Source organism: Camelus bactrianus, chromosome 7, assembly GCF_048773025.1.
Source record: "Camelus bactrianus isolate YW-2024 breed Bactrian camel chromosome 7, ASM4877302v1, whole genome shotgun sequence".
Lineage (NCBI taxonomy): Eukaryota > Metazoa > Chordata > Mammalia > Artiodactyla > Camelidae > Camelus > Camelus bactrianus.
The window spans coordinates 58,395,741-58,415,986 of NC_133545.1; the positions used below are offsets into that span (position 1 = coordinate 58,395,741).

Below are 20,246 nucleotides of genomic sequence, written 5' to 3' on the forward strand. Positions count from 1 at the left end.
AACCAGTACTGAGGTCCAGTCCAGCTGGTGAGGATCAGGTTTGTGTTTCTCCTGAAGCAAGAAGTCTTTCTAAATTGAGTTTTGAGCACTGTGTCTAGAGTGCCTTCCACGGCAAAGGCCAGAGGACAGAGTCACTTCTGTGGTGAAATACACTTAAAATAGAATTACCAGAACATGAAAGTAAAGCAAAAAGTTTAGCCAAAAGGCAAGCAATAAATGGGTAATGAAGATAAGAGACCCTGTTGTGTTTAAAATGGACAGAGGCGGTAATATGACTACCCTTCCATACAGAGAACCCCAAACTGGCGTCTCCCCCAAACTGGATCATAAGAACCAGTCTGGGACCCTCTACAGTGACAGGCCACTTTAGACATTGCTTCTGAGTTCTAGAAGCCCTGTGAAAATAGCACCCAGTTTCATAACGGTTTGCTGCGGTCGGGCTGTTGGCCAACACGAGGTTACAAATATGCCAGTGGACTCTGATCATTCTTATTGCCTAGGGACTCTGCCCACTGCTCTGAATGATAAACCCTGAAGAGAAGTTGTTTATTGACCAGCATTATGAGATCATTCCCTTTTAACAGCTTCATAGTATGGATGGGCTGCTGGCCTCCTTGATAAGACAAGAGCCACCTTAGTGATCACTGCGGGTGACTGGGGACATCGACTCAAGTAGCCGAGGGCAGCTACTTTTGTGTCCTGTTAAAGGCCCTAATCTTTCCCTCACAATTAAAAGGTTTCACCCCATGACTTTATCCACGGGCCTTGCCAATGAGCAAATGTTCATTTTCACACAAGGATACGGCTAAAGACTGAAATGCTAGCTTTCAGATTCACAGTGCATACAATTGGTGGAACTATAAAGAGCAAGCTTAGAAGAGTGGTTCTCTCTCACAGACAGGGAGGGGACTGGAATCAGGAAGGCACATGCAGGGATGCCAGCTCTTTTAAAATACTGTTTTATTTTTTAATCTGAGAAATTTGCACATAGGGGTTTATTATTTTATGCTCTACAGCATTTTTTTGGTGGGAGTTTTTGGGGCAGCATATTATTTTTGAAAAAAGTCAGGTATAGAAACCAGAAGGGAGACAATTGTCAACCATGTTCACAGTCACAGAAAAGGAAGGTTACGATCCGAGTTTCTGGTTCATCCCTGCCCCTCTCCCCCGCCCCCACCAATCTGATACCAATCAGTGATATTTTAATTTTTATTCCCACTGTGCTCCTATCTCAACATTCGTGTTTTAGGTTGTGGGCGTAAATGCAAAGAGACTCCGATAGAGCTGCTGTTTGTGATTGACAGCTCAGAAAGCGTGGGGCCAGAGAACTTCCAGATCATCAAAAATTTTGTGAAGACCCTGACTGACCGGGTTGCACTGGACCTCACCAAGGCCCGCATTGGCATCATCAACTATAGCCATAAGGTGGAGGAGGTGGCCCATTTGACGCAGTTCTCCAGCAAGGACGACCTGAAGCGGGCCGTGGATGACATGCAGTACCTGGGGGAAGGCACTTACACGGCCACAGCGCTTCATGCCGCCAACCGCATGTTTGAAGCAGCAAGGCCGGGTGTAAAGAAGGTGGCCTTGGTCATCACTGATGGGCAGACAGATACCCGTGATGAAAAGAATCTGACCAAGGTGGTGAAGAATGCCAGTGACACCAAAGTGGAGACATTTGTGATTGGGGTGGTGAAGAAAAATGACCCCAACTTCGAGATGTTCCACAAAGAAATGAATCTCATTGCTACCGACCCGGATAGTGAGCACGTTTACCAGTTTGATGACTTCATTACCCTTCAAGGTAAGACTCAGCTCCAGGGGAAAGGAATTTACATTGTCCTTCCAAGTCCCACATCTCTGAATTATTCTGACCAAAAATGGAAATCAGGCGGCCAATGAGGCTTATACCAGCACGTAACACGGTAACTTCAGGAGGTAAAGACGCTTAGTATCGTTGAGTCCAGGGAGTACAAGCCCTCGTCTTTATTCACTTGCGCTAAGTGCTGAGTTGGCCTTGGAGTTGTTGAACTGGGTTATCTGTGATCGAAGGATGTGGATGAAAAGAAAGGATAGGATTTGGGGGCATTGCTGAGATTCGTTCATGTTCAAAACACTTCCTAACTTGGATAAGAGATGCAGCGAGCCAGCAGCAAGGCAGAAAATAACCACAGAATCAAAGGGAATTAAGAAGTGTGTACAGTGAGTGAAAAAAATTATGGTGACCTAAAGAAATGAGAGTCACAGTAACGGGGATTATCCTATTCTATTCTCTATTCTCTGTTCTTATAGACAGATAATGTCCTATCTCTGTTTGTTTGAAAACAGAGTAAACAGGTTATGTCAGGAGCTTATCTTAAAGAACAGCATTTTGAATACTCATCATACAGTCAGCGCTAACCTGATGGGTTTCCCTAAGCTGCTTTGCCCTTCCACGAGAACTGCTGTTTCCCAATGAGGCATTCTAAGACACCGACTCACCTGTGATTAAAGTGCTGCAGTATTACTTTGCAATGAAACGTTCCAATTCTTTGGAAGCTGATCATTTCATTCTGTCGTGGCCCACACCCGGCAGGCTTGTGAAATGAGTAAGGTTTATACTTAATGTGTTTGCAGGTTTGGGGCTGACCCCATCCGTCCTTCTCCACCCATTTGGGAGGGCACCTGACGTGGCCTGGCACAGGCCCTCCTTACCGCCTTCTGCTCCCGGGTACCCGAGTACCAGCATGGTTGGCCCTAAGGAGAGCAGACTACGCTCAGAACCTTCTCACTTTCCACTTCTGTCTTTCTCCAGACCTTTCCAACCTGGGTTCCCATTTCCTTAACACCCTGTTGGGTGCCTAAAGGGTTTATCTTGTGTGTTTCATCTCACTGGGCTCTTGAAGTGTTAGAATGGCCAGAAATATTACACATTTCAGAGACAAGTTACAGGTTAGTCATTGAAGAGCTTTATCATCTTAACCAAAGGAGTTAGTAATTTGTTCTCGTCAGGAGATATAATTTGGGTGTAGCTGACCTTTTGAATTCCCTAAACCAGAGGTAATTGCCTGTTAAACTTATTATGGGTAAGACTTGCCCCTTACACAGAGTAGTTGGCAGTCAACTGATGCTTTGGATAAAAACCATGTGAGTCGTTCTTTTGCCTGTTTGAGCTATCATATATCATTCAATTAAATTAAGCTATTTTCAATGGCCCCTTACAGGTGATGTAAAAATGCTTTAATACTTAGTTCCCCTAGTGGTTGACTTCAAGTGAGGGGAACGTGTCTATTTATTTTAAGGAGAGCGCAGAAGATCTCTTGAGCAGGTTTTGAGTAATGTTTCATTGCTCCCACTACCCTCTTTTCTACTTCTCTTTTAAAAGATACCCTGAAGCAAAAATTGTTTAAAAAGAGTTGTGAGGATTTTGAGTCCTACATCTCTCAAGTTTTGGGTTCCCCATCGCTTCAACCCGGATTGGGGATATCAGGGGAAGGACTCAGTGAATCCACTCCAGAGCCCCAGGAAGAGATTTCTGAGTCTGTAAGTAACTGCCTTAATTTGTGAACGTAAAATTGTGTATTCAGTCTGTTTTACATCCAATACCAACTTGCCCTGCATTGTCAAGAACCAGCTGAGGTATGTATTAATTTCAAGTCCTTGGCTCTAAATAGTAACACTTTGTCTCCTGATTTCTAGTTCTGAAATGCTTCTGGGGCTTGTGAGCATGAACATGAGATTCTAAAATATTTCCATATCTTACAATAATTTTTAATTAAACATTGCAAATAATATTTTTATACTCCACCCCTGCCACCCCCAAAGTAATCATGCTCACTAGAGCAGATTAACACTACACTATCTGAATCACCCCTTGCCATCCTTGGCAGTTCCTTTAGTACCAGGCCACAATTCTCCTGCATCCATCTGTGTACCCACTCTCCACTTTGGACCTACTCAAGTTCCTTCCAAGTGCTCTCGTGCTCCACATGCCACCCTCCCAACCTCTAAGCCACACTTTTGCTCACTTGGCTTCCACTGCTCGTGCCTAGGGCGGAACGGGGAGGGAGGCTCGGAGTCTATATGGTGCAAGATCGATGCTGTGTTTCAGAGTTCCCCAATCACATGTGCATGAAAGAAACACCTCCTGAATGTACTGAGACAAATGTGATTGTCTTAATAGCAAGCTTCTGGGCACTGGCTTCGGCCAATCTTGTTACAAGCAACTGCTAAGTTTTTTTAGGTGAAAAGTGGAGAGCCTCTCATTCTTACTAGTGAGTGAGTGTTGTAGTCTCTTCCCTACCAAGTTACAAGTAAAGCAGGTGTAGACTGACCTCTGCCAAACATCTGGACATCGTCTAGCAACCAGACACAGAGCAGTGCCCCTGCCCTGTAAGCTCAGTGAAGTCCCTGTGAAGCTTATGTGTTTATGAAGCCTTCACGGACATAAAAGATTGACTGTCATCAAGTGCATCAATATTCTAGCCTAGGATTCAGCTAACTGTCTAGCTGAACCAAGGCCCTGGGAAACCTCTGATCAGTGGGTGGACCCAGGACCAATCAGGAGTCAGGCTAGGATGCCATTCTTACGGGGACAGACTACAGGACTCAAAATTTTTACATTACGTTCAAAAAAGACAAAAAGGCCTCTATTTCTATTTGATTAAATACTAAGGCACTTCAGGATGGGTAATTCCAATGAGGGCAACAGACTGCCCCTGGATTGTAGCCTGAAATTAACACACACATTTTTACCACATGGTCTATATCAGGGCTCAACAAGCCCTTTCTGTAAAGGGCCATACAGCAAATATTTGGGGGTTTGTAGGCCCTGTGATCTCTGTTGCAATGACTCAGCTCTGCCTTTGAAGTGCAAAGCAGCCAAGGCCAGTACTTAAGTGAATGAACATGGTTGTGTTCAGATCAAACTTATTCCCCAAACAGATGAAGACTCAGATTTAGCCCATGGGGTTTGCCGAGCCTGGTCTTTACCGAGCCTTTTAAAGTAAATCACAGACAATAATGTGCACAGTCTGTCTCCTCCTGAGCATAGAATGCTCCTGGGGCTTGCCTGCTTGTGTGGCTTATCCCTTTGTCCTTCCTCTAGTTAATCCATGTCCCTTTCTACAGACTTTCTACGCAAGAGCAAACTCAGGTTCATCCGGCAAGTGGTGCTTAAGCTGAGCTCTCATCATCATCAGTTAATTCCAGGGGCATGTGCTGATCATTTACTGCAGTGCTAGGTGGTGGCTCTTAAGACACAGTTCCTGCCCAAGAGAAATGTATGGTCTATCAGGGGGTAGGTAGGTACAAGAAGTATTAACAGCGTTAGCAGAGCTATGGATGAAACGCAAGAGATGAGGCAATTAATTTCAGGGCTTGTGGAGGTGGCATTGAACAAGTAAGAGTTTTTCAAGGCAAGAGTAGGGGGAAGGGTATTTCCAAGAAGGGGGAACATGTGGGTAAAGGGGGATTCCCAAGGGCATGGTATTTTAAGAAATTAGAACAAATTCAGTCCTAACGGAGCCTAAGGTATGTGTGTCAGAATGGTGAGAGCTAAAGCTGGACAAATAGTTTGAGAACTAATTATGAATGGCTTCATGTGTCAAGCTAAGGAGCTTAACTCCATCCACAAGCCAGGCAACCAGGAAGAAACAGATGGTTTTAAAGCAAGGGTCATACGGTCACATTTGGTTGCAGTGTGAAAGAGCGATAGGAGGAGGAGGAGAGGAGACTGGAGGTTGGACTATGAGGTGTCATAGTCCAGGTGAGGGACAATGGGGCCTCCAACTAAGGCGGGGCCGCTGGAGTGAAAGGAGGCACAGACTGGAAAGCCATTTCTGGGGTAGAGTGAACAGGATTTAGTGATTGAGTTGGAGGTTAGGGAGAGGGTCTGGGGGTGACAGTTGGATTTTTAGCTTGGAGATGGGGTGAATTCAAACACCATCTACTGAGATGGAGACTGTAAGAGGCAGGGTTAGGGTTTTTTGAAGGGAGACAGTGGAATTAGTTTGTAAAGTGCAGGTGGCTGAGGGACATCCAAGGCAATTATGACACAGAATGAGACACTTCAGGACCCTGTGCCTCTGGTGTCATGACCCAGGAAGTCAGATGGCCTTGAGAGACCAGTGATAATAGATTCTGATGAGGAAGCATTCTAGTAGCTGGAGAGGGAGGGGGTGGGGGTGGGGAGGGCGTAAGAAGAGTACATCCAAGATAGTTTGGATTTAAAACACCAAAAGCCACACAGTGGGAAATGAAGCATCAGTTGGGTCTCCCTAGCTCGCCTCTGAGATAGTGGGAGCGTTCAATGAACTTGAACTTGGATAGCCCCTCTTATCTCTAGACCTTTTCACTCTGCTCTCTTTGCAGAAGCACCAAGGCAAGACTGAATTTTGAAACAATGAATGTTCCTAATAGATATTTAGCCTGAATAAACATATATGCATTTACACTCACATGTATACCTCCATCATATGTATATACAATGTATATACACACATAAATACGAGAACATATTTATATATCTGTGCAGGCACACCCAGCTTTATCTAAGAGTATAATTACAGTATTCAAACATCTCAAGTAATGTGAATCTGTTAAAAACTCTCGATACTTAGATTGCTCCCCAAGCTACCCTAGGCAATACTGCAAAACAAATAAACGATCTCAGAAGTCCTTGTTCCCTTTTTGTGTCTCTATTTCCTTTCTCAGTTGTCTCTTCCATCATTCCTTAAAACACGTAGCTCTGTATTCCATCTTCTTCTTCTTTCTATCAAAATCTGCTTTTAGGGAAAAGTCTGATGACCATTATTTACACTTTAATGAAATCAAAGTCAATGGGTTTCTTCCTCTTAGAAGGACTTGCCTAGTTGCGGAATGAGCATCATGTCCACTAAACATCTACCAACAGATGTGTTGGGAAACACAGAAAACAGAAGGATTTCCCAGGTTCCACCAAGTTCATAACACTTCGACAACCCCTGCTCTGTTACCCTTTCAGGCCTATCTTGGGAGGCTAAATGTGTACGTCCATTCTATTCTGTCTTGCTCCTGAAATCTCAGGATAGTTTATACTTTCTTCTGGGATTTTTCACACTGTATGTTGTTAATAATTATTTTTGTATGTACCTTAACTTTCCTAATGGATTTAAATTCCTTGAGGACATCTGTGTCTAATTCCACTTTGTGTCTCTCCGGACCTAAAATTGTGCTTCGTCTTGCACATAATAGATGCTCAATAAATACTTGTTGACCAGATGAATACTATGCCAACTGTTAGGCTAAAAGAGAAATCTGAGGATTTTCTTCAGTGAAAGGCTTCAATTATAGTGTTATTTAAAAAGACTGCATACATAAAAGTCCTTGTTTTTTACGGAACTAGCAATGTTGGCACTTCATGTTCCTTTATTCTTTCTGACTGTGGCCAGTTGGGGAAAGATTTCCAGGATACAAATGGGAGGAGGACAGTAAAGTCAAGTAAACATCATTTAATCAGACCAAGTGCCTATATCCAGTAATGGCCCATTAAGCAAATAAGTATATTAATTTCCTGCATGAAGTCACTTTTTGTCATTCTAAATATATTAATAAATAAAGCAACATGAATGCACAGGTGTTTATTCACTGGAGCTGGTTTCTTATAAAAATATTCTAGATTTCCACCCCCTTGCCCCATAAAAGAGTGGAAAGGACAGTAGCCCTGTCTACCCTTTCCATAAAGCTCCTTTTTTGTATTATGAAAAATTGTTCGTAGATTGCAAATAACTTGGGTAACTGGCAGCAAAGATTTTTTCCTCTCTGTAAAAAAGAGGCTGTGGGATTCCAATGAGGAGTGATTCCATAGCAACCCAGTGAAGGAGACAGGCAGGCTGATGTGGCAGGAGTCCCTCTGAGTAGCTCCTGCAGGAGGTGGACAGAGGTGGTGGAGGAAAAGGGGGAGCTGTTGGTCCCCTCCTTCTATGTGATAGGGTCCAATGCCAGCCTTAAGCCTAGGATGCAGGCTCCAATTTCCATGGAATAAATGGATATTCTGCACCCATGTAAATTACAGAAAACTAACAGCAGGTTGACTTCACTGGCCATCCTCCCCCACCTTTGTCCATCCTCTCTTTTAGTGAGACCCTATCCCTGGTCCCTGTCCCACTTGCCTCATTTCTTCCTCTCCTGTCATTGTCACACACACACACACACACACACACCCCTCCATCTCAATTCTCACCCTTTCCATCTCTCCCATCTCTTACTCTCCTCTCCCTACAACCCTTACTCATTCTCACTCCTTCTCAAGATCCAGCTAAAGGAGGCCACTTCTGAAACTAGGGATCTATTGGCAATTTTTTCAGGAACTGGAACCCTGGGCAGGTTCTGCTGTGATATTGGAATTGGATGCATCCCTTCATCCTACAACCTGACCATGAGCTCCATCCTCAATTCTGATGTGACTCCTGTTAGTGCCCTGCTGGGCTCTGAGACCCACTCCCTCCTGCCCCTCCCAAGTCCAGGACCTTCTTCAGATGGTGCCCTTTCCTGCCAACACTTCTGACTTCTCCCCTGGAGTCAGTAGATAGGCTTGGGACTCCCCCATGTAAAAAGTCCCCCAACCCTCTCTTAGTTCACATATCCCTCTTACTACTATTCTCTCTCTATCTTTATATAATAAAATTATTCCACAGGCCAGTCTCTGCTGTCTCTGTCACTCCTTCCATCCGTCTCCCTCCGGCTCTCACTCTCAACTTCCTCACTTCCATTCCCCTGTGAAACCTTCTGAATTCAGGCCACTGCCTCCAGTACGCCCTGAAGTTCTGCTGGAAAGGTTAGCAATAAGCCTTGAATTGCCAAGTCCTTAACACAACCTTCTTACCTCATTTCTCTTTTGCATATAACACCCTGCCAGCTGCTTTTTTTTTTTTTTTTTTTTTAAATATTGAGAGTCCTCTCTCCTCTTGTCCTCCTTCTGAGCATTCTTTCTCAATTGTTTTTAGGGTTTCTCTTTCTCTGTTTACTGCTTTAATGTTAAACTCAAATTTTCTGAGATCTCTTTTCAGCCTGCTCCTTTTCTTGTTCCACATTCTCCTTCTATGTTCTAAAGCCACATACGCTATCAACTCTCAAACCTGCCTCCCAGATCCAGACCTTTGTCCTGGGCCCCAGATTCACATCTTTGATTGCCTGTGCACATTTTATTCTGGGTGTCCCATGGGCAACATGGAATATGTTCACAGTGCTGCTCCTCCAGACTTCCTTCCTAGGTGTGTAGTCCCACCAACCAGCCTGGCACCCAGCAAAAAGTGTGGGATAGGCCCGTAGTTCCATTCTTACTTCATCTCCCACACTCACTGGTACTGCTCTCATCATCCCTTTAACTAAGCTCTTAATTCCTTTCTACTCATCAAATCCTCTGCTATCTTAGATCAGGGTCTCATCATTTCTTATCAGTATTAATAATATGTTTCCAAACTCCTGTCCCATCTCTCTTTTCAATATCCTCCTCAGCTTATCCATTACTTGTTGATAGTGTCATTTTATTTATTTTTTTACTCTTTTAAAAAACACATCATTGAATTGGTTCTCTTAGATATAATCCCATCTTGGCAACTTTCTTAAAAACCTGTCTATGGTACCATGGGATCTCTTTTAACTTGGTACTGGGCCTCCATGACAGTAGATTAAGAAAAATAACATACATATTTGAGTATATCGCTGTTTCCTCCTTACATCCTACTGAAGTAAATTTTTATAGGTTTCTCATTCATATTACACTCACTGTTGGATGAAGTAGCCTATTCAAAGGCCTGATCAATACTTTCAAAGTACAAGGACTTAAATTTTCAAAAGGCTTGGGACTAAGCCTAATGTTAGTTTCTCCACTGACACGAAAATCAAGTTGACATCCTGAAATCAGACCTAATTACTTGTAAGTGGCTCTGACTAAGCCACATATATTATACAGATGTGATTTTATTGGTCAATACCATAATTTATTTGTTTATAAAATGAATACTTTCATTGTGGTAGTCAAATTCAAATTCTTCTTGATAAAACCCTGCATAACAACTAATTACTAGTGTTGCTGCATGTCTGTGTAAGCATCATATATTGCTAATAATAGACCTATTAGCCGTCTAGAATGTTAAGATGTTCCTTTCCTATGGATAAGAAAAAAAAATAACGTATTGCACACTGATCTGGAAAAAATATCCCAGATCTGGAGGTCAGGAAATTTGGTTTGTAGTCTCAATGCTGAAGCTAAATCCTTTATTTTCTTGTCTCCAAAGTTTATACTTTTCCTATTGTATTATTTCAGAGATTGAGATGTATATATTTAGTATGTTGTGGTCTTTTTTTAGACTCAAAATTTATCGTGTATCTCACAATGAATGGCATCTTAGAAATGAGATCTGATAGCTGCCTGACACTGGGTGTGAATCACCTATTTCTTAAGGTTTCCATTTCCTCATTTGTAAAATAAGGGATTATTACCAGAATATCCTTCCTTTTATAAAAGTATGTGGTTAGAACAGTTCAAGACCTTTACTGGGCAATGCCAGAATGTAAGACATTGTACTAAAGGATGAAAGAATTTAAACAGAATAAAATCCTGTGGTTTACCTCCAGGAAGGCTGCAGGCGATCTGGAGAGGCGCAGCTCAAAGGCAAGGTGTTCCTGACAGTCCTCAGCAACCTCAAATGCAAATAAAGAGCATTCAGCTTAAGTGCTCAAGTGCTGAGTGACCTGGCAAAGAAGTGTTAGCATCTGGGAAGAGTCAGTCAAGGTCAGAAGCCTCAGAACCAGGCACCTTGAGGCACTGGCAGTGGAACCGGCTAGTGGGAGCAGAATGCCCACAGCCAACGGGAAAACCCCTGGACCCGTGCTGCCATGAAAAACTAAGTCTGAGCACATGGGTTAATGTAGCTGATCATTAGCATTCATCCGGAGAAGACATGAGCTCAGGTTTGAAGAGACTGTCTATAATATATGCAAGGTTCTGGGTAATGGACTATGAGGAAAATGTTTGGAAATCAGAAACCAAACAACCTTCTGAAATTATGTGGTGCCTTCTTAGTAATCCTCCTTTACATTCACGTTCTTGGATGCCACTTGAAATCTGCTTTCCTTCCCTTAAAGATCTGCTCTAAGCCTGAAAGGGACTGAGGATAATAGATCTGCTTGTCCAGCTGCAAGGAGCAGCCCTGGCCTCCAGGTGTTGGTCCCTCACGGGCCCCTATCTCCTCTTCCACGTTTCACTGTGTGAGCCCTGCTTGGAGCTGGGACATTTCATCTCCTCCAAGACAGGCCAGTGTGGTGAGAGCAAACATGGGCAGAGCTGATAGGCAGCCTATTGTTTTTAGGCTTAAGATTTGTTAAAAAACAAAGCAAAACAGAGAACGCATACAACAAACATCTGAGGGCCCACCACCCAGACATAACTGATGTTTCAATTAGTTCATCACTGTGCTTCAGATAGGGTCCTTGCTGCTTTCCTTCAGTCTCTTTCTCCTGCTCCTCCTCTCTCCAGAAGCAGCCACTATCATGAATTTTGTGCACATTCTACCAGTAAAGTTTGGAGCTGCTTAAGTCCCACTTTCAGGGTTGGAAGTTATGTTAGGGTCTAATCTCCTCTTGTTTCAAATAATGACATTAAATCCTAGAGGAACTGAATAATGACTCCTCTCCCCCACCCTGCATCTGTCTCTCTGTCTCTCTCTCTAGCCCATTCTGAATTTATCCAGTGGCTACCATTTGCGCTTTTATGCAATACAAAGAAAAAGAAGCAGGAAGGAGGAGAGAGAAATGTGGCATGGTTTAATTTCTGTTATCAGGGAGGTGATATTTACACAGAGGAAATAAGAAATGATACCAGAGAGGACAGGATTAAAGGTTAACTTCTGCATGATCAGGGCCAAGTATAGAGCAGGTCCAGAAGGACCTTCTGGAAGGGCAGCGTTAGTGCTGACTGGGTTATTGGGAAAGGTTTGCTGCTGGGGACCAGCTTTTCCTGGGCTGCAGTGGGAGGGTTTACCTGAGAGCCTGAGGCAGAATGAAGAAGAGAAAGGAATGAAAGGTCACAGCAAGATGTGCTGGGAGCAGTGGAAGGTGAGAGGAGAGACAGACTGCGGCAGGGTAATACAGATCAGTTGAAGAACTTTTCACCTATCAACCTTTATCTCTTTTCCCAATCATAATGTCTAGTACATGGTGATAGTTTAAGGAAAGACACTGACTAGTAAGAATGCAAACTGGTACAACCTTTTTGGAGAAGTCTTTGTCTCAGAAGGCTCAGATATGTGTGTTCTTTGACCAGGAATCAGCCATGTGATTTCTAAGAGAAAAAAAAAAAGTAGATAAATTAAATATTAAAAGGGTCATTGTAGTTAGTTATTTCTATATTCAAAATGGTGTTAATAGAGTCACAGTAAAATGTATGGGAACATAATATATTAAATTTAAAAAAAGAAAAACAAACCTACAGTATATTTTTTGTTAAAAAATACATATGCACATAGAAAAAAGACTAGGGAGAAAAATCACCTGAATATCAACAATGATTATTTCTGAGAGGTGGAACATCTTGTGAGCTCTAGTCTCTTCCTATTGGTTGTCCAGATTTCCTAAATTCCCTTCAATGAACATGTGTGCTTTTGTAATTCAGAAAATTATAAAAATGGCAAACTCTAACAGTTATGTATTTGTTTATATAAAGTGAAATCTCATGGAGCCAAAAGATAAAAGTATTTTCATTTATGAGAAAGAAATTTTCACTTGTTCTAGAACCTGAGGTGTAATGCTTTCGTGGTCAAAATTCCCAAATGATGAGGTGGTTGAGAAAGAAAACACACACTTCTAAACTTATAAGAGGTAAAGAGTAACTTATGAGGCCTTAAGCCTTGAACAAGATAGTGATTTCAAGGCTGCATTAATTCCTTTATGAGGACCATGCTGCCCAAAGCACTTGTTCAAAGGAACATTCTCATCTGACAGGTAGTATATATCTGAAGTATAGTTTAGTGTCTGTTGGCTTTCTTATGTTTGATAAACCACTCCTCAGTCAAGCTTTCCTTTTTACTTATATTTTGCTTAAAATGAAATCTGTGCAAGCAAAAAAACAAAAAACACACCCAAAAAACCAGTATTTCTTTCCTGAAACAGGCATTTCTGATTTTGCCACTAACTTATCAATAATTTGGGGTAAGCTTTTAATTGGATCTTTAGATTCCCCCATAGAAAATGAGGTACTGAGGAAGGTTTTCTCTAACCTTAAAATTCTCTAGTTCTTTGAGTGTAACAGAAGTTCATATACAAATCATCATCTGTATACATGAGATCATTCTGAAAGAAAGAGGAATGCCAACTGACCCACAGTTTTACCTCCATTTGTACCAAAAGGTGTGTTTGGGGGCTAGGGAAAAGTTGCTACTGTATTTGAATTGAGTGGCCTTCATGTAGGCTAATGACCAGACCAGTTCCAGTGGAAATATTTACTCTGATAATCATTGTGAAAATAGACATCCATGAGTAACAGAATTGATTAGCCCTGCCCCACTGTGTGTACAGAATCCAAAATAGTTGAACAGCTTAGGTGGCAGAGAGCAGCTAATGATGATAGCTGGCTCTGGTCACAGGATGACAGAAACCACAGTTAAGACAGCATCAAAAATGACTTTACCTAGTTCACAGATTTGACTATTTAAACAAAGAAACAAAAAGTAAACAAATAAACAAGAGTGGGCCTTGCAAGGAGACATGACCTCACTGTGTTAGGGCTGAAATGAATGATCGATTCAACTCCATGAAGCTGGGGTCCAAGACAGGAAAAAAAAGAATTTAATGGGTCCCATAAAACTCTGACCTAGCTCCTGGTAGGTCAAAAATAACTGACATGACTTTTTTTTTTTTTTTTAAGCAAAACACCTTTTCTTCCTTGTTTCATTATATATCATAAATTTAGATGAACTTGGAAATTTTAGTTCAGAAAACTTGCTTTTGAAATTACACCCTTTGGTTCCTTAGCTAGCATACATTTCTCAGAACTTCTTAGAAGCTAAGCATCCTGCAGTACTTGGCATTTGCTGGGGTCTGGACAATCGGATGAGATGAGAAGTGATTGCTGTTGTTTTTATTTTAACTGGTTACTGTCCTCTGCCACTCCAGTTCCCTCAAAATGGGTTGAGTTCATGGTAGATATTTGGGAATATATTGTTCAGTTCTCTAGTGTTAGGAAATAGAGAGGAAAAGGCCATGAAGAAAAAAGGTCAAAGAAATAAGTGGTTATTATCCCTCTTCATACAAATGACTAAGAAAAGGATGAAGATAATTCTTCCCAAACTCATATCCTCCATACCTTGCATGTGGATCTCTCTGGAAAACATCTGTGCCTGGCAGTGGGAAATGTGTGTGTGTGTGTGTGTGTGTGTTTGTGTGTGTGTATACACACTACACTTGCATGAGGTGGTCGGGAAATCCATAATGTAGGTATTCAAGGATACGTGATATAGAGGAGAGGTGTTATTCCTGAACTTTTATTGAAATAATATTGAAATGTTGGAGAGAAGCAGCAGTGCTGAACTTTTCTTTCAGTGTTCGCAGAAGCAAGCTAGCTTTTTTGACTTGGTATCACCAGACTCAAAAATTTGAATTTTTGGTGTAGGTCAGTGTCCCTGGAACCCAGGACAAAGAGAATGAGCCTTCAGAGCCTACCTGGGCTGACAGCCTGGCCACCTCTCCTTCACCTGAGGCTGCCACCCGCCAGGGGCCATTGCTCAGGCCCCCTGAACATCAGACAGAGACCCTGGAAACCAGAACTCCGAGTCCCGTTTTGAACTTAGAGCCAGAAAAGTTGGCGCACAAAGGTAAGAGACGTCTGCCAATCAGCTGCTGTATCTATAATGTGAAGAAGGCCCAGAAAGGATGGTTTCTAAAATCTCATCCAAAGAGAACGTTTTGACTCTAAACAGGGAGAACAAAGGTATTTTTCATTTTATTACATATAGAATTAGAAAATTGGCTGGTGGTGGAATAAATTTGGTCAATAAAAAATTGTAAAGCTCTTGTAGTGTTTACTAGTACTTTTTAAAATGTGAATGCCTTTAGAGAGGATTCTGCTCTCATGTTTACCATAGCCCCTACCACTCCCTATCTGAATTTTTGACCCCTGGATTGTAGAAAGCGAAGAAAGCTGGAATCTACTAGCTAGAAGCTAAAATCTGAATTCCAATTCATCAGCATATTTTCAATGGAGTTCATATCTATAGAAATTAATTATTATATGCATACTTTTCAAAGAACTTGCACGAGAGATAATACCCTTGCCCCAAAGCAGCTTAGACTGGCTTGACAACAAGTTACATGATATACATCATTTGGTAATTGTTTTTTAGAGTAGGGGCAGTGAAAATCCACTGCTATTTCCATTTGGTCTAAGAGGTAGATTTGGAGGTTAGTTTTAGAAAATAAATGATTGAGACATAACTCCAAATCCAGGGAAATGATTATGGGACATAAAGAAAGGGCTTGTGTTGTTATTGAGGCTTATGGCATATCAATTGTCTCACAGAACACAAGTCTCAAGCAATTAGTACCTATTTGGTCTTTTTTGAGGCTTTTCTCACCTTGGAATCACTTCCTCAGGTAAGAAATACTAATCAAGCACTAAGGAATACCACAAAATAAAAAGGGATTTAACAAATGGCTTCATTGTTGTAGCTCCCCTTTACCTTTTTAAAAAACTTTTTGGTATAGTGTGTTTCTGAAACTTATTTTTAAACTGACATTAGAAGGTCATATTTTCATTGCCCTACAAGAGTTGCTCTTTTAAAAAGAGACGGTGATATAAAGAGAGCCCTTCACAGTTGTGACCATTGTTGGTACTTACTCAAGTGACTTCCTAGAAGCAGCCCACACTTCTGATGGCAACGCAATTACCAGAATTCCCACAACTACCTTGTTGCACACCCTAGCCCAAGCCAAGGGAACGTTCTGGCCCTGCTCACTCCATACCACAGCCTAGCACCAGATCTGGGCAGCCATGACAGGAAAAAAGATGCAACCACACGCTGGATCTGAGTGGACCCACAGACACCCGCACAGGCAGAGCATCAGGACTCTGTGAATACATGAACCTCACTTGCTTTAACACTTCCCTCCTTTCAGGCAAAAATCCCAGAGTGGGGCAAAGGAAAAAACACACTTAAAGGGAAAAGAGCCTGCTCAAGCCTGACCTTTAGGGCATCTGCTCCAGAAAGGTGGGAGCAAACCCTGCCCCAACAGGGTGCTGATGACCACAGAGCAGAGAAGAAGTCCAGCCTCAAACCAGCTCCAGCTCTAGCTCCTCCATCTCCAGCCCCACCCCCCACCAGGTGATAGCTGCCAGCACACCCTGAGGAAAGACACGGCTGGCCTCCACACTGAATCCAGCTCTCCCACCAAAGGCACTGGGTACACACAGTATGCACAGAGATGCTCCCACATAAGAGCACCCTTTCAAGACCAAAAGAGGTAACTGTTTCACCTAGACTCATAGAGTCAGAGAAAGCCAAGCAAAATGAAAAGGCCAAGAAAAAGTTCCTGAAAAAAAATAATGAAAGAGAAATAAGCAACTTACCAGATAAAGAATTCAAATTTTTGGTAATAAAATTGCTGACTGAATTAGAGAAGAGAATTGATCTAAACACTGATAGTTTTTAAAAGGAACTAGAAAATATAAAGAAGACCCAATCAAAAATAGGTAATTCAGAAATTGATACAACATTGTAAACTGACTTTACTTCAATAAAAATACATTTAAAAAATTGTTAATTCAATATCTGATATAAAAATACTCTAGAAGCAATGAATAGAAGAATAAATGATAGAGAAGAACACATAAGTGATCTGGAAGACTGAATGGTGGAAATCACCCAACCAGAACAATAAACAGAGAGACAAGTGGAAAAAGAAATTGCAACATACAGGATCTCTGGGACAACATCAAATGTGCCAGCATTTGTGTGAAAGGGTTTCCAGAAGGAAAAGAGAGAGAAAGAGATAAAAAATGTATTTGAAGAAATTATGACTGAAAATTTCCCAAACCTAAATAAGGAAACAGCTATCCAGCTACAGGAAGCACTGTGTGTCCCAAACAAGATAAACCCAAACAGACCCACACAAAGACTTATCATAATTAAAATGGCAGAAGTTAAACGTAGAGAGATTTCTAAAGGTAGCAGGAGAAAAAGAGTCATATACAAGGGAATCCCCATAAGTCTATCATCTGACTTTCCTGCAGAAAGACTGCTGCCCAGAAGAGAGTGGCATGATACAGAGGGCTGAAAGGGAATGACCTGCTGCCTAGGATACTCTACTCAGCGAGATTATCATTTAAAATAGAAGGAGAGCTAAAGAACTTCTCAGAAAAGCAAAAACTATGTCTATCCTATGTCTAGAAAAAGACAAAGAAGGGCATTATATAAAGAATCTAATAAGGAGGTAACAAATAAAGATTAAAAACAATAGAAAAGATCAATGATTTTTTAAAAAGATAAACACAATTGATAAACCTTTAGCCAGACTCACTAGAAGAAAAGAAAGAGATAACTGAAAACTCAGAGATGCAAAAAAAATTGCAAGAGAATACTATGAACAGTTATATGCCAAAAAATTGAACAAATGTACAAATTTCTAGAAATGTACAAATTTCTAGAAAAATACAGCCTGCCAAGACTGAGTCAAGAAGAAACAGACAATTTGAACAAACAAATCACCAGTAGTGAAATTAAATTTGTAATTTAAAAACTCACAGCAAACAAAAATCCAGGACTGGATGACTTCACTGGGGAATTCTACCAAACACAGAAAGAAGAACTTATACCCATCCTTCTCAAACTCTCCCAAAAGATTGAAGAGGAGGGGAACACTCTCAAACTCATTTTACAAGGCCATAATTACTCTGATACCAAAACCAGAAAAAGACACTACAGAAAAAGAAAATTACAGACCAATATCTTTGATGAATATAGATGCAAAAATTCTCAATAAAATATTAGCAAACTGAATCCAGCAATATATAAAAAGGATCATACACCATAGTCAAGTTGGATTTATTCCAGGGTCACAAGGATGGTTCAACATTTGCAAATCAATCAATGTGATATACTACATTAACAAAAGGAAGGATAAAAATCACATGATAATCTCAATCAATGCAGTAAAAGCATTTGACAAAATTCAACATACGTTCATGATAAAAACTCTCATCAGAGTGGGTATAGAGGGAACATTTCTCAATATGATAAGGCCATTTATAACAAACCTATAGCTTTTCAATGGTGAAACGCTCAAAACCTTCCTGCTAAATTCAGAAACGACATAAGGCTGCCCACTCTCACCACTTCTGTTCAATGTAAGGTTGGAAGTCCCAGCCACAATAGACAAGAAATAAAATGTATCCAACTGGAAAAGAAGTAAAACTGTCACTATTTGCAGATGACTTCATACTCTATATAGAGAACCTTGAAGTCTCCACCCAAAAACTAGTAGAAAAAAACTTCAGTAAGGTTTCAGGATACAAGATTAATATATAGAAATCTGTTGTATTTCCATACATTAATAATGAAATATCATAAAGAGAAGTTAAAAAAGAGAAAGTGAAAAAAATCTTGTTTAAAATTGCATCCAAAAGAATAAAATGCCTATGAATAAAATTAATCTAGGACTTGAAAGACTTATACTCTGAAAAATATAAAACACTGATGAAGGAAACTGAAGATGATACAAAGAAATGAAAAGATATCCCATGCTTTTGGATTGGAAAAATTAATATTGTTAATATGCCCATACTACCCACAGCAATCTGCAGGTTTAATACAATCCCTATCAAAATAACCATGACTTATTTCACAGAATTTGAACAAATAATCCTAAAATTCATATGGAACCACAAAAGACCCTGAATTGCCAAAGCAATTTTGAGAAAAAAGAACAAAGCTGGAGGTATAATTCTCCCAGACTTCAGACTATACTACAAAGCTACAGTATCAAACAGTGTGGTATTGATTCAAAACCAGACACATAGATCAATGGAACAAAATAGAGAGCCCAGAAATAAACCCACAGACGTCTTGTCAACTAATCTACAACAAAAAAGGCAAGAATATACAATGGAGAAAAGACAGTCTCTTCAACAAGTGGTGTTGGGAAAACTGGACAGTAAATGTAAAACAACAAGATTAGAACATTCCCTCACACCATATACAAAAATAAACTCAAAATGGTTTAAAGAACTAAATGGAAGACCTGAAACCATAAAACTCCTAGAAGAGAACATAGACCAAACATTCTCTGACATATAGCAATATTTTCTTGGGTCAGTATCCTAAGGCAAAAGAAATAAAAATAAACAAATAAAACCTAATCAAACTTAAAAGCCTTTGCACAGGAAAGGAAACCATCAATAAAATGAAAAGACAGCCTACAGAAAGGAAGAAAATATTTGCAAACGATGAGACCAACAAGGGATTAACATCCAAAATATATAAACAGCTCATACAACTCAATATGAAAAAAATAAACAACCCAATCAAAAACTGGTTAGAAGACCTGAATAGACATTCCTTCAAAGACATACAGCTGGCTAACAGGCACATAAAAAAATGCTCAACATCACTAATTATTAGAGAAATGCACATCCAAACCACAATGAGATATCTCCTCTTACCTGTCAGACTGGCTATCATCAAAACGTCTATAAGTAACCAATGTTGGAGAGAATGTGGAGAAAAGGGAACCTTTGCACACCGTTGGTGGGAATGTAAATTGGTGCAGCCACTATGGAAAAAAGTATGGAGGTTCCTCAAAAACTAAAAATAGAACTACAATGTGACCCAGCAGTTCCTCTCCTGAGTATTTATCTGGAAAAAAGGAAAACACAAATTGGAAAAGATACATGCACTCCAGTGTTCATAGAATACTACTTATAATAGCCAAGACATAGCAGTAATCCATCAATAAATGACTGGATTAAGAAGATATGGTCCATATACACAATGGAATATTACTCAGCCATAAAAAGAATGAAATTCTTTCATTTGCAGCAACATGGATGGACCTAAAGAATACTATGCTTAGTAAAATAATTCAGGCAAACAAGATAAATATATTGTATGGTATCACTTATATGTGGAATCTGAAAAGTAATATAAATGAATGTATATGAGAAACAGAAAAAGACTCCACAGATACAGAAAATAAATTTGTGGTCACCAAAGTGGAGATGGAAGTGGGGAGGGGCAAAT

The 20,246-nt window shown here is 40.6% G+C and overlaps 1 protein-coding gene and 1 long non-coding RNA gene across 5 annotated transcripts in view; one reads left to right on the forward strand and one right to left on the reverse strand.

Annotated features, from left to right (window-relative positions):
- LOC141578168 (uncharacterized) overlaps positions 1 to 20,246 on the reverse strand; it is a 206,717-nt gene that overhangs the window by 147,448 nt on the left and 39,023 nt on the right. For both annotated transcript variants that reach the window (XR_012508199.1, XR_012508198.1), the window contains 2 exons: positions 12,229 to 12,301; positions 10,591 to 10,662 (listed from right to left, as the gene is read on the reverse strand). This is a non-coding gene — a long non-coding RNA (uncharacterized LOC141578168). The remainder of the gene's footprint in view (positions 1 to 10,590; positions 10,663 to 12,228; positions 12,302 to 20,246) is intronic.
- COL28A1 (collagen type XXVIII alpha 1 chain) overlaps positions 1 to 20,246 on the forward strand; it is a 160,016-nt gene that overhangs the window by 132,533 nt on the left and 7,237 nt on the right. For all 3 annotated transcript variants that reach the window (XM_074367449.1, XM_074367448.1, XM_074367450.1), the window contains exons 32-34: positions 1,250 to 1,804; positions 3,365 to 3,522; positions 14,627 to 14,828. In XM_074367449.1, the coding sequence (XP_074223550.1) occupies positions 1,250 to 1,804; positions 3,365 to 3,522; positions 14,627 to 14,828 (915 nt within the window). The remainder of the gene's footprint in view (positions 1 to 1,249; positions 1,805 to 3,364; positions 3,523 to 14,626; positions 14,829 to 20,246) is intronic.